The sequence below is a fragment of the Channa argus genome, chromosome 10 (genome assembly GCF_033026475.1).
Source record: "Channa argus isolate prfri chromosome 10, Channa argus male v1.0, whole genome shotgun sequence".
In the NCBI taxonomy this organism is placed as follows: Eukaryota; Metazoa; Chordata; class Actinopteri; order Anabantiformes; family Channidae; genus Channa; species Channa argus.
In genome coordinates this window covers 14,286,893-14,301,594 of record NC_090206.1, presented here as the reverse complement: position 1 = coordinate 14,301,594, position 14,702 = coordinate 14,286,893, and the positions used below count along the sequence as shown (strand labels likewise).

The following is a 14,702-nucleotide window of genomic DNA, read 5'->3' as shown; positions in this document are numbered from 1 at the left end:
ACCCAATAAGTAAAGGCTCTGCTGCTATAAGTTAGTGTGTTACATAACTCCCTGGGGAAAGAGTGCATCTAAATAAAATGAATATTTTACCATGGTAAAATATGAATTTTAATTACTTGGATGGAATTTTTTATTTACATGTCATAAATATAATTTCCACAGGTACAGGGGGCTACTAGTGAGGGTCTAGCCCAGACATATTCATCCGCAGTTCCACATGTCCACCACCAGGATGCAGCGGAGACCGTTCAGAAAAAGACCAACGATCACTCCTCATCTGCCAAATCAGACCCCGTAAACCTCTCTGCCTGCCAAGGATCCAGGACCAACCCCAACTTCCAGACACTCTCCTTGACTACAGAGACAATAGATGAGTTTAAACTGGGAACCTTGTGCTCCAGGGGAATTTTAAACCTAGAGAAAAACCCCAGTGAGGAATCTGATGCCTTGAGGGAAGCTTATAGGAGCATGGGCTTACAAAAGGATCTTGAGGCCCTTCAAGAGCACAGTGACAGCCTAGAGGTTGCCCTGCAGCACACACAGCAACTGCTGCAGGTAATGTCTGAGGAGAATATTCAGTTAAACTTACACCTCAAAAAACAGGCAGAAGAAGAAGCTGAGGCAGAACAAGGGTCTTCAAGAGAAAAGGTATAGTATGCCACAGCAGTTGCAGTATTTTCAAATTTACAACAAAATAAACCCAACCTTTTAAACAACGGCTGTACTTAAATTATCAAATTCTATCATGCATTCTATTTATGCATACACAGATCATCTTACTGTCTAGCTGTAATGGAGCTGATCACCCTCAGCCCTCCTCTACTCCTGATAACACCATCCTTTCCCTTGCCCAGGATGATCTTGCCCTGGCCTTGAATCAGGAAAACCGGGCCTTGGCAGACCGGATTCAGGAGCTGCTGGCTCATATTGAGCTCAGAGAGGAGGAGGTCAAGAAGGAGGAAACACAGCTGAAGGAGCATATCTCTAAGTTAGAAGAAGACAGAGCCAGCCTGGAGCAGGAGAAACAGGAACAAGGCTGTCTAATCACAGAACTCACCAGGAAGACTGAGGATGATCTCAATACCATCATGGATCTACAGCAAAATTTAGAGGAGAGTAGAGAGCAGCACAACCTCAAAGTACATGTGGGCAGTTTGGGGGATAATGTGCTAAACAGAGAAGAACTGCAGTTGATTTCTGGTCAACAAATAGCTGATTTGACTACAGCTTCAGCTCCTGGTTCACAGCATAATAATCCAAGCGGTTTATTGCAAAACAGTCTACAAAACACTTTGCAGGTTAGTTCGCTGACTGATCAAGTGGACCAGCTGATCAAGTCTATCCAGATCCTCAAAACAGACCGAGAAGAGCTCCTGGGCCACTTAAATTGCCTCAGAGAGCAGCAGAAAGAAGTAGCTCTGTCAGTCCAGATACAGACAGAAGAGAAGCAGCACTTAACTCGGACAATTTGGGGACTGAAAGAGGAGAAAGACAACATCTCTAAGTCTCTTGCTGGTCTCAAACAAGAGAGAGAAGAGTTTAGTAAAGCAGTCTCTGCACTGAAGAATAGTAGAGATAACTTTATTAGGTCAATGAGTGGCCTGAAAGAGGAAAAAGAGACTTTGTCTGGTCTTGAAAAAGAAAAACAGGCACTGATGGAATCTCTTTCAAGTGGAAAATTAGAGCAAGATCAAATTCTGCAATCAATACAATGTTTACAGAGACAGAATGCCCAGTTAGGCCACGAAGGGCTCAATTTAAAACAGGAGAGAGATGAACTAACCAATTCCCTTAAGTGTCTCAAAGAAAATAGAGACCAGTTTTCCTACACTTTACAAGAAGACTGCGACAAGTTAAAAAAATCAATTAACAGTTTGAGAGAAGAAAAAGGACAAGCTGAACATTCAGTCAGCTGTTTAAAACAGGAGGAAAAGCAGCTAAGACTTGAAATTCAGGGGCTAAGAGTAGAAAAAAACAGTGTCCATTCTGCTTTTATCAGCCAAACACAAACAGAGGAGAGGAAACAAATGCAGCATCTGTTGAATCCAAATGGTGCTGATATGACCCTAGTTGGGATAGAAGAATACGATGCAGAAAAATGCCACATTAAAAACTTCAAAGGAAACTCTACATGGGTATAAAAAAGACACACTGTGATCTCTGTCAGCATTATGGTTCATCAACATACAGTATCATGTAATGTGAGTGCTGTGAGGTAACACAAAATGTTTTTCATGGATAATAGAAGCAAAGTGATCTGATGAGAGAGATTGAAGCTTTGGGAGAACAATTAAAGAGGTCACGAGAGGAACTGGAAGAGACTCGAGCAGAGGTAAGCTTCTCTCATCATTTGCAGTTAAAGACAACATTTACTTGGAAGAAAGTGAGTCACAATATAGGAAACCAGTACACCAAATGTTTAAATGTTAAAATTGAGAGTGTACTTCATTTGCACTCTATTATCGTGAATGGCAGTTCATCAGAGAAAGAAAGTCAATGCGCTCATGTTATTTGCGTAAATGTTCAGACCAAGAAGTTGCAGAGTGAATTGTGTCAGTCAGAAGCCAGGAGGGAGGAGGCAGAGAAGAAGGCGACTCAAGCAACTGAAAAAGGAATGAGAGTGATTGATTTAGCCAGTCAAGTAGAAGAAATCAGAACGGAAAATGCGAGCCTCACCAGCCAGGTATTTAAATAGATATACAGTACATGACAATTATTTTGTGGTAGAAATTAATGCATGGCGTGTGAATTGTGTCACATTTGATGTGCTTGTTTACACTTCAATTCCGTTTGCCTTTTAAGACCAGATTAACTCCTTAATGCATTCTTATTTTGGGCATCTTGTTTCTTTTATATTATTATTCAGTAGCTGGTGCAGAGCTAATTAAAGTTAATATTGATCTGTTTGCTTTAAACAGTGCTTTTCTGTCATAGGTGAGGGAGCTGCAGAGCAGCCTGACAGGTGTGGTCAGAGAGAAGACCGATGCTCAGTTAGTAAAGACACAGATAGAGGAGCAATACAACATCCTCTCAGCTCAGCTCAGAGCTAAGGTAAGAATGACATACGGTAAAGTTCTGTTTTTCACAAATGAATTCTAAATTAATTACAGTGGCAATCTTGCATTTATGATCTCAGCTCAGTAACAATGTGTTTCTGCTTTCTGAAAACCTGTATTTTCATCAACCTAGTAAGACTTAACCCACATTACTAATCATCACTGGTTTCCAGTTATTTGACTTTTGATGATGTTTCGACAAAATAATGCAGAAATAATTGATAATTGCAGTAACAAAAAACGAGAAACAGCAACATCATAAGGGAGGCTTAATTATGGATCTGTTACTCTGTGTGTGCTTGTTGATGTGTGTGTAAAACTGCACAGTCGGTGGCTCTGGAAGAGTTGAACTCTGAGTATATCGCTCTAAAACAAGGGCAGGGCAGCAAAAATGATCTGAGTGGTGTTCTCACGTCACTCTGGACCCGCTACAACAACATTAGAGCTAAGGTACATGACCTGTCAGCTGTAGTTTTGCAGTCATATTTTCTTTATGAATGGTATCATTTATTCTTCAGTACTTTTCTATGTGTTTTGTCTGCAGTATGATGCACTCTTGAAAAGGAAGAGCCATACAGATCTGGATATAGCTCCTTTGAAGGTGAGGAAATGTATAGCTTTGTTTTCCTTTATCTTGTACACTGTTGTACAGTCAAGTAACAGTAGTCATATTAAAACATGTCTGTTGGACTGCAGGTAATTTGTACTGGCTGCTGTTTTGTTATATAATAGGCCAAGCTGTCATGCCTGGTGGTGAAGTGTCAGGAGAGAAACAGCTTGTTGGTTCAGATGATGAAGGCCATGCACAGACATGGCTGCATGGACTCTACGCTCACACAGCAGGTCGAGCAACTGCTCAGTGACTCCGCTCTGCAAGACTACACTGCAACATTCACACCAGGAAAGAGCGTAAACACCCAGAATCACAGTGCTGGGTTTAAAGCAGGATTTATTTCCGATCTTCCACACTACAGTGGTGGATTGCCACCTGATCCGAGCTCCCCTGCTATATTACCATCGGTTAACAAAGGGCACCAAAATGGATTCAGTGAACCTGGAGTCAAATGCAGAGACTTAAAAAGTGAAAATCACACTTGCACTACCAGGGAATGTACAGAAAATCTTCAATACTGCAGCAGTGAAGTCACAGTGGAAAAATCTGAGAAAAATGCCAATTTTTCACCCGTGCAAGAGCTCATCAATATCTATGATTCACCATCACCTGCTGCTCCATTGAAAGAGGCCTTAAATACAAACACAACACAGGTGAGAGTGATTTTGGGGAACTGTGGTCCTAAATAAGACTTTAGCACTAAAAACCCACTTTACATGAGACCGAACCTGTAGGTTGCCTCACGTACTCACTAACTTGTTTTTAATCACGGAATCATTAATATTGTAAATTGATATCTTGACATTCTGTATATACCAGACATATTAATTCATAATTATATATTTATAATTATAATTAATTAGTAATTATAATCAGAACCATGTTATTTAGCATTTGTCCTGTAAAAAGAAACATTAAAGTTTTGTATCACCTCCAATACAGCTGTTTCACTCTGCCTGTGGTTCAGAGAAACTTGAATTTCATCATCCAGACATGAAAGGGAAATTTTCCCCAGGTTTCACCAACTTGACTGAATCCTCACCGAGTCCATCCTCCCCACTCTCCAGCCAAGGAAGCAGTCCAAGCAGGAGGCTGAGTAGTCCCGAAAAGATCATCAACTTGCATAAGCAACTGCAGAAAACTCTGATGAGCAGCTATCAGGTAAACACCAACTTTTTAAACATTCAGTAATGCACATATGGTAATTTTAATGTTAGAAATCTCACCAGAAACAAGGACACATTAAAGTGGAGTCAAGCCTAAAATTGAGATTATTACTGTGTTGACAAATCTGCTTTCATTTTGTTTGTATTTATAGGCCCCAATGTGCAGGGGAAGAGAAGAGCAACCCAGGAAAAGTCTATTGTTTTCAGCTCCTGCAGACCTGATCTCAGGCTCTCAGACAAGTGAGCAGAACATTGGTTTTGATAATCCCCATTCCAACTCCTCCCAAGTCACCACAGGCCATACTACAAACATTCCTGTAATAAAACCTACTGCCATTAATAAGTCAGTAACACTTTTTAATGCAGTTGGCTCAAGATCTGCTGGTGTGAAACTCAGCCCTAATGTGTTTACTGACAATCACAACAGAACAGTTACATCTAAAACTACAACATTTGCTAATTCTGGCTCATCTCACCTTCCTTTGGCCACTATGCCACTTAACAAAGCCAAATCCATCTCAAGCAGTGGTTCTATGGTATCTTTACCCACAACATCGACAAAGCAAATGACTATTTCTGACATATCTGATGCACCACGTCCAGCTGCCACTCCTTTAACTCTGAGGGCCACTGGCTTGGACTTGCCTCTGTCAATAGGTTCTGACACAAATCCAAAAAACACTGCCTCAGACAGAACTGCCTCTAGCATGTCAGCACCCCCAAAGGTTAATATTTTTAATATGACTTCAAAAACGGATGGTGCTGCCCTGTCATATGACGACTTTGTGTTCACTGCATCCTGCACTCCAACCACACATCCCTCTCCTGAGAACTCCGAAACATCTGCCAGAAGGTCTCCTGCTGGCCTAGAAAAGACCAAGAGAGCAAGACCTAAACCAGGTAATGCAAATGTTCAATATCGGATTATTCACACAAAAGAATAATAAAACTTTTCTTAAAGCCCCAGTAGAAGTAATTGTTGTTATTAAATGCAAACACATACGGTTGAGCAGCTTTTATATAATTGTGGTGTAGAAATTGAAAACATTGAAATGTCTTTATTGTAACGACACAACAATTCCTACACTTCCTCTGTGTCCTCTCTAGTCCTCTGTGCATATTGCTGCAATTTAACATTGTAGAAAATTAGTTTTTGCAGCAGTGCGATGTACCCAGCCTAGAATTAGGCTGTTTTGTCACATTCTGATAGTTTGATGTTGCTCTATTTACTGCCTACATCAGCACACTGCAGTACATAAACCTAATGAAAAAAATAAATGAAATGAAATGAAATTAATTAATGAAATTAATGAAAAATAAGTGAAAGTGGGAGTGCTTGTGTACTTATGTGAGGGGAAAAGCCATCACACACATTTTTATTAAGAAAGAGACGTTTTGGTAGCATGTTTGAGCCAAGTTGATTTTGCAGTTTTCCTGCTTTGGAAAAAAGTCCCAGAAGCTACAGATGAGGCGCAAGTACATAAACATTTTAAAGCAAGTTTGTAGAGGTGCATTGATGAAGTGCTCCTGTTTATGTAAGACAGCTCTGTGAAGCGGTTAAATAATGGAAGGAAAAATTAAGTGTAGAGTCCTTCAGAAGGGAATTTGAACATAATAAACTTAAATGAAAACTGAGCAAAAGTGTAGACAGGAAAGGAAAACTTATTTGGAGAAATGTATTTGGAGTTATAAGATCAAAATGATCCCAGGCTAGAGAAAAATAATTTTTTCTCGATGGTCCAATAAATATCAGTGGACAATGACGAAACAAAAACTAATACAAAAAGCACCAAACAAAGTGTCCTTTCCTACAGTACAGTACAGTGTGTTTATCTTTTGACATTACAGTCAAAAGATAAACACAATTCTTCATTTCCTTACAACACAGCAGCTGTATGGGTCACGTGATTTATTTTTTTTCTTCTTAAAGCATACACACTTAGATACACGGTTTCACAATTTCTGCTTGGCACACGCACCAACTTTTCAGTATTGTTTGACCCATCACTAATTTTGCATCTGCAATATGAGCAAGCAAGTGAGGATGCTTAACCGTTCTCTGTCTGATTACCTCTAGAAGCTCCAGCAGAGGTGAGTGCTGTTGAGGTCATTAGAACAGTGGGCCAGAGCAGCCTCATGATTGGCTGGGAGAGGCCTCCCCTCGATGAACTGGGCTGCAGTAACGGCACGTTTGTGTATGGATACAGGGTAGGAAGAATGAACTGGCAGGTACACTGACATATGAGCTTTGATTTTGAGAGATATTTGTCTAAAGGTGTTTGCCTTTAATTACCTCTAAGGTGTTCATTGACGGAGACTTCCACAAATCTGTCATGAGCTCAGCATGCACCAAGGTAACAGCTCCACCTGTACTTAACAGCTGTGCATTATCGTGTTCTGCTAACACTCCAAAAACCCAAACCGCAATTCATGTACTGAATGTTTTATTGTTATGCTCCACAGTGTATTATGGAGAATGTTGACCTGAGTGTCCCCATCCACATCAGCGTCCAAACGCTGGGTTCCAATGGCCTGAGTTCAAACAATGTCCACATCACGTACAGAGCAGATTATATTTAACAGTGTCCATATAAGATGGACACATTGAATAGATCAGAAACTAAGACCAGTTTGATTAGAATTCTCTGCCTTTAAGTTTAATTCCATCAAATGTAAATGTGTATTACATGGTAAATGGTAAATGGTCTGCACTTATATAGCACTTTTCTACCTTATTGGTGCCCAAAGCACTCTACACTGCTTCTCATTCACCAATTCACTCTCACAATCACACACACACTCACTCACAAATGGGGAGCTGTTATGCAGCTGGCCTGTTCTCACTGGGAGGTTGGGGTTTAGTTTGGGTTTGGTGGCTTCTTTAAAGACACTTTGACATGTGACTGGAGGAGCCGAGAATCAAGCCAACAATCCTGGAATGGTTGGATGACTGCTTTTCCTCCTCATCACCCCCACATCACATCATTTTTCTCAGTGTCTCTGTAGAATTACGGCAACGTCTAAGTGGAAGTCTTCCTCGTTAGGGGCCATGGTGTGGTAAGTTGCTTTTATCTTTGTGTCCAAGTGTCAGTGTTTGTTTACCAATGCAGTACATCTGTGTGCTTTTTTTACTGACTGCACTGCAGCTGTGTATTTTTGTTACAGGTTTGTTGTTTTCTTCTCATTCATTTTTTATTTTTGTTATGTATGTGTCTACCTTGACACTCAATTTAGGAAAAAACAACAAAGTGATATCCAACATAATATTGTTTGTCCAGATACATTGTAAACACACCATATTGTGTATTAATTAAGGCATATATTTTATCCAGGGGATGCATTTGTTGTATGATAAGGTTGTGTGATTGTAATTGAAAAAGGTGCTGACTGATCTTATAACTCACTCATAAGTGAGTGAAATGGTTTGTATCAGCTCCTGTGTCTTTAAGGCCATCCCTCCTCCCCAAAACCCACTCTGTTTTCATTGATTGGCTTGTGGAAGTCTTCATATTGCTGCACTTTTTGAGCGTGGGAACCCAAAACAGACGTCTATTTATAAACTTCCACGACATTCGTATGTCACATTGTCAGGCATGTTGAAAACACTGATTACTCCCAAGCCAACAGGAGACTGACATTAAACTTTACAGAAGTATATCGTATATATATTACACCAGATTACAGTTGAGCATAATATGGTATTATTTTCCGTGCCAGGACTTTGCTTCTTTGTCCTCTTGTTTTCCAGGAACAACTAATGGAAAAAACATCTACTGTTCAAATGCTCAAATTATACAATGACAATCTATTTTCTCTCCATCCTGTGTTTGTATCTGTTCTTCAGGGCATGGCCATCTTTAGCTGCAGCGCCTTGAGGGACCATCCTAACCTCCACCTCAGCTGAGACACAGTCATGCTTCTGGGATACCCTTGGCATATGAAGCTCAGGTCAACCCATGGGAAAAAACGTATCTCACATGGTCATTCCCAAATAGCTATGAACATTTAGTGACCTCTGACTGGCCACTAAACCTCAAAATGATTAGCTGACGATGTCAAACAAAAAACTATGTAAGACTCCTGCCTCTCTGCTGCTGCATATAAAAGCAGGTGAAATTAACTCTATCCTTGTAGGAAGGTCCAGTTACAGTTTTCCACTCACTGGATTCACCTGTTGAAAAGATACGATTGAGCGACTGTAAGGTGAAAGGCCAGAATGGCTCCCAATCAAACTGATAAAAACTGCTAAAAGCAAATGTTTTAAGCCAGGCTCACATTATCAAAAGCTGTCTCTGACACAATGGATGTTTGCATCTGCTGCATTCTTTTTACACTGTGGTAAACTCCGAGAGACTATGTGTCACATAATGCTTCACTGAAGATCCCTGCTGCTGCCTCTCTCAATTCTCTGTATGCCAATGGCTGGTTGAAGGGACATTTTCTGTAAGAAAAGGCTACACATTTTTACAATGTGCTAATGCAACATTGTACCTGAAGATCAACTTACTTGATTTTTACACATGAAGCCAAATAAGGAAAAAGATTAACTCCAAAGACTCACCTGTTTCCTTCAACTCACCGGTCTACAGGATTCATTCAAAAACAGAAGCTATTTTAGTTTTAAAATTTGCACACAATCATTAAAAAATGGGAACACCTCTAATATTTTTTGTAGAGAATATTATAAAGAATATGCCAATATATGTATACAAAATAAACCATGCGACTTTTTGTATGAGGGGCACTTTGTGTTCAGACTTAATCAATTTCATATTTGCACACTTTTTTTTCTATCTGTGGGTGTGGAATACCATGGTGCAGCAAAGGTATTTTTGTATCAGTAATTGATAATATTGAGTTCCCATTGATTCCTTACAACTGTACAAGAATAAATGTTTATATGCTATTAACTAACTACAGTGTATGTCTGTGTCTGTTAAGCTTCAGAAAGGGCCTAATACATTTACGTGTTACTGTTATGATTGATGCATAGTTTTATATTGAGTTTAGATTTGAGTTTGAGTTAGGTTTGAGTTTACATTTTGTAAAGTGGATAATACATTGCTGTTTAAAGTAACATATGGCAGACACAGACCATTGACTGTAGTAGTGTTGACACCAGAAATAACACAATGTGCTAAAAAAAAAGAACATGATCTAACTAAAGGAAACATTGGTCTGTGCGTCTCTGTACAAGTCGGTCACTGCAGTTGACGGGTGGTTTTGCTGTGCGTTTGGTGGATTGGGTGATGCTAAAAGAAAAAGAAGAAGCATCAGCAGCAAAAATGAACTTAATAATCACCTGCTGTGCTCGGCAGTTTTGGGAACCCCTCTGAGAATCACTCGTGATCGGCAGAAAGTGTAGTGTGGTGTAGTGTCGAGGAAGGAGAGGTTGTGTGTCGAAGTGCAGGTGCATGATTTCAGTATAAAGGCTTTTAGTACATGTACACTGCGTGAAAAGATAAACATCATCTCTCACTTTCTTGCCGCTTTGCCTGATGTCTGTATATAATGCACACAAGGGGGAAAATTTGTTCTCTGACTAGGATTAGAGTTTCAAATGCAGGGCCAATAATTGCAATAAGCAATGCATTTCCAAAGCAGAATTTCTACTTTTACCTTTATTTTAAATATTTAAATAAAATTTCCACTGCTTTTGTAAAATGTATTGAGAAAACACATCCCAAGTAACTGTTCTTCTGTTACTATAAGGTTCTATTACTACAATACTAGTATCATTTGTATCAATTAGATTATTTATATATAATATTATTTGAGCTTCGATATCTTCTTAGTTGCCCAACAATAATAAATACTGAAGTTTGAACTCCCAAGCCTTATTAATACTTAATAAGAGGCCTTTAAGCACAAAAACTGTCTGCATGTACTGTACACTGTAGGTTTTGCAGAATGAACAGGTTTAGCTTGTATGTTTTAAAAGTTAGTTAACTTTATTTATGCATTGCTCGATTGCGAGTTTGTTCATTTATTCCTGCCTTATACCTGTTGGGTTCCGTTCTGGTTTTAGGAAGTGGCCTGCTGCATTGCACCAAGTAAAGAAGCTTTAACAAACTGCAGTACAGCTCCTTTTATGCCAGTGGCCCCCGAATCAGCCAAAAGAACTTAACTGGGCCCAGAGGGCTCTATACTCTCCAGGGCGACTCACCTCCATATTTAACATACACCATACTTGATGCACATGCCTCAGTGCAGTAGCATGTGATTATTGTGCTTCTTTACATGGGTTAATGACCTCTGTTCATTTATGTTCAGTGCTGGATGTTAATGATGCCAAGCCCAGCTCTGACTCTTCCCATGTAGCCCAACATGGGAGTTAAGGTGATGCAGGAGAGGGATGAGAGGAAGGGCAAACAGGGGCTCCATATTAAATAAATTACTGGAGCTTATGTGTAAGTATGCATGACTGGGTACAGGTGTGTCAATTAAAATGACAGCTGGGCACAAGCCTCCTGCAGGAAAATACTGTTGTGATGCTTAAAGACACTTATGCAGCATCCTCTCAGCTTGTGCATCAGGGCATCTGAAGTGGGGGGTCTTGGAAAAGGAGCGGCAGTTTCAAAAGAGAATAATAGGTAGGGTGTGTTGAGGTTTACATTTCACCCATAGGAGACATGTCACTCACCACTGTCACTGACATCCTTAGGGTCTAGAGCTCAAGTGGAGCGTCGGTCTTGAGTGGATTTCCAGACCTCCAGGCCAGCACATTTTCTCCTTACACACACATAGGCTCTAAAAGTGGTGCTGTGTCTGGGCAGATGGGTCTTGATACTGGAACGTTGTTCTGTGAATTTTTAGTGTGGGCGTTTATATGTGTGTGTTGGTGAGCGGCGGAACTTGCATAGACACTCCTATACTTAAAGCACATTAAATCACCATCTAGTGAGAGGAAATTGTTTCATTCTTGTATGCCATTGAAGGAAAATGTTTATGTATCTCTCCATGTGTGTTGTGAAGCCTCTTTTATTCTCTCCATCTCTGTTTCTGTTGCGACCGTATCAGTCCATCTCAGAGCCCAGTATATTTAGAGGCAAAGCACTATCAGAGCCTACAGCTGGAGCCTGTGATTCACATCTGACAGATCTACACTACAGTGTTCAAAGCAATCTCCGTTCTTTTTGTCTCGCTCGTTTTCCCAACCCCCTCCCCCATCTTTCTCTGGCCTCCTTCACACCTTCACTTTCATCCTTCCCTCTCTTCTTTTTTCAGCTAAGATTTTATATGTTTTTGTACTTAAAGCCAATCTAAGTTTGTATTTCAACCCATTTTTGTTTAAATTGTTTCTTTAAACACCCTAATTTTAAAATTTGTTTTTTTTCGATACAATCCTGATTTTCATCTCCACCATTTTCCCACCTGCATTTTTCCTTCTTCTTGTTTCTTTGCCAGCTGCCCCTTTTCAGATCAATTTGAAGCGCCTCATTGTGCATCATGAAACTCTCTCCCCCTCAGCTCCCCTTGTTTCTTCTAGTCTCTATTCAATTTTACCCACATCTTTATCATTTGCAGTTCCTATCAGGGACACTCTGTCCTAGCAGGTGCAGAAATGAGAAATCATTTTGAGCAAATCCATACTGAAACAAACATCAAACGATGTAACTTCTAATTTTGGAAGAGACTAGTAATTAGCTGCTATTACATCCTTAAATCTTTGCACAAAGGCAACTCTAATCTCATTAATCATGAACAATGGGGGCAGTAATAGAGAAACATGTTTATGCAAATTCCCCCACAGAGTAATCTCCTTCATGCTCAACAACCAAAACAAGGGTGATGCCTCACAAAACAATCCTCCGCCTTTGTTTTTCTACTCTCAGCCATTTGACTTTCTCTTTCCTCCTCTGTATTTTTTTACCCCGCTATCATGTTGTTTTTCTTATTTTACATTCCTCTGCCTTCATCTCGAGTGAACCAGAACATTCAGAGTCAGTGGAAAACTATTGATCCAAGTCCCTGTTGAACCTTTCAGTTTGAAAGCAAACAACCCTGAGTTTGTTGGGGCATTGACTTTTACCTCCTCTCCTCTTCCTCTTGGCAGCCCCCCAGCTTATTCCCCTATTCCTCAATTCTTTCTGTTTCTGGTATTTTTTATGCCTTCCATTTGCATTTTTATTGTTTCATTGCTTGCCTCCCTCTCTCTTTCCCCCATAGTGTCTGTTTACATTTATTTCTTCATTTTTCTTCTTCATAATTTTGCCATTATTATTGTTTTTCTTTTCTTTATTTTGCATTGTAGCCTTCGGTCCAGTAGGCATATATGATTCAGGACTAAATATAGCCCAGAAAGTCATTTTTCCTGTGTTCTTCTTTTCACTTCTTCCTTTTCCCCTCTCTTTTAGTCTTGTCATCTCTTTTGCATCATGTGCCAGTTTCATATGAAGCTGACAATTTGGTGTGAAGCCTGGTGAAGAATGTATTTGAGGTTTAATAAAGGTTAACAGCAAAAGATTCAGACGGTTATAATAAAAACACAAATTAAAACCTCCCAAATACTGTAAGGTTTAACTGGGACAATCTACATGTAACTATCTAAGTAAAAGTACTTTAGATACAGTTTGAGCTTGTTTTTTGAGCATATTTGCTAAAAACCTTACCTTACTTACTATAATATTCTTAGATTTTACTACATTTCACATGTGAAACGACCTTGTCTTTTATACCTATACTACGTTACTTGTCACTTTACAGATCTACATTTTAAACTAAAAAATTATAATTATAATAACATCAGCATGTCACCATCACCTACTACACTAAATAATAATAACATCTTATTAAATTGTTTGAGATAAAATGTGCCATCAGTGTGCAAAGTCATCATCAACATCAGCAACAATAATAATAATACTGCCTATTGTGCAAAAATACTGTGTTTTGGCACCTTGTTAAGGACACCCAGCTACAACTAACACATTCTTATACAACAGTGCTGCAATACATTCTCTTTCATGAAGGTAGTTTTTTCAGTTTTTGGTAAGCGATCAATTCAACTGTATATTTTTGACGCTCATCATTTAATTGAAACAAAAGAAATTTAAAATCTTTGTTCTCGTCTTTAACGAGTAAACAAAAAATGGTTACAGTGTTTCCACAACAGTGGCACTAAATGAGTATATGTTAAAAACAATGCAAAAACAAATCAACCATGCTGCCCCAGAGACACACAGTAAGGAATATATAATACAATAATAAAACAAAAAACTACATCATTACCTTTTCCATCACCGACATTACAGTGTCTCTGTTCTACGCTATTCACAATTAGTCATTTAGGAGATGTTTATAAGTGTCTTGCCAAAGGACACTCTGACATGTCTCAAGCAGTTCTGGGTACCTGTCACAAAAACAGAACTTTGGTTCAGTTCAAGGACATGTGCAGCTGTCACCCAGGAGGACAACGTTGTCCATCAGTGCAACAGCATGTTTATTTGTTTAGATACTAATTGTTGTACATTGCTGATGTTAGAGCCTACATGGTGTGACTGCAGTAAAGTGCCAAAGCTTCAGTTAGAACAAGAAAACAATGAGCTAATTAGTCTGGGGAAAAAAAAGGAAAGAAAAAACCTAGAAGAGTTTAATGTATATCTTCTTTTGATGGGAACTTCAATTGTAAAAACTCTTCTAACAAACTCTTTTTTTCTTTTTGGAAACCACCAGTTTATTTCTTTACCACACACTTCCTCTCTCTCTCTCTCTCTCTCGTATTCACTCTGTGTATATGCACATCTCACTCTCAAGCAGACACATAATTTAGACACATTCAAAGATAGGATGGAGGAGTTGGAGGAGGAGTGGAGGGAGGGAACACAAAGCAAATAGATGAAGATCCCAGTTTGTTAGTTTTTTCTC

At 39.3% G+C, this 14,702-nt stretch overlaps 1 protein-coding gene across 11 annotated transcripts in view; it reads left to right on the top strand.

The window, feature by feature from the left end:
- jakmip1 (janus kinase and microtubule interacting protein 1) overlaps positions 1-10,008 on the top strand; it is a 34,181-nt gene extending 24,173 nt beyond the window's left edge. Inside the window, exons 5-18 of one of the 11 annotated variants that reach the window (XM_067518425.1) lie at positions 163-648; positions 771-2,135; positions 2,246-2,332; positions 2,528-2,683; positions 2,935-3,051; positions 3,384-3,506; positions 3,601-3,657; positions 3,789-4,322; positions 4,612-4,830; positions 4,988-5,735; positions 6,913-7,043; positions 7,136-7,189; positions 7,831-7,892; positions 8,680-9,999. In XM_067518425.1, the coding sequence (XP_067374526.1) occupies positions 163-648; positions 771-2,135; positions 2,246-2,332; positions 2,528-2,683; positions 2,935-3,051; positions 3,384-3,506; positions 3,601-3,657; positions 3,789-4,322; positions 4,612-4,830; positions 4,988-5,735; positions 6,913-7,043; positions 7,136-7,189; positions 7,831-7,892; positions 8,680-8,710 (4,170 nt within the window). In that variant the 3' untranslated portion in view covers positions 8,711-9,999. Of the gene's footprint in view, positions 1-162; positions 649-770; positions 2,136-2,245; positions 2,333-2,527; positions 2,684-2,934; positions 3,052-3,383; positions 3,507-3,600; positions 3,658-3,788; positions 4,323-4,611; positions 4,831-4,987; positions 5,736-6,912; positions 7,065-7,135 lie in introns of those variants that run through there. The other 10 variants (XM_067518424.1, XM_067518427.1, XM_067518422.1 and 7 more) reach the window with 10 other exon arrangements.
- The last annotated feature ends 4,694 nt before the right edge of the window (positions 10,009-14,702 follow it).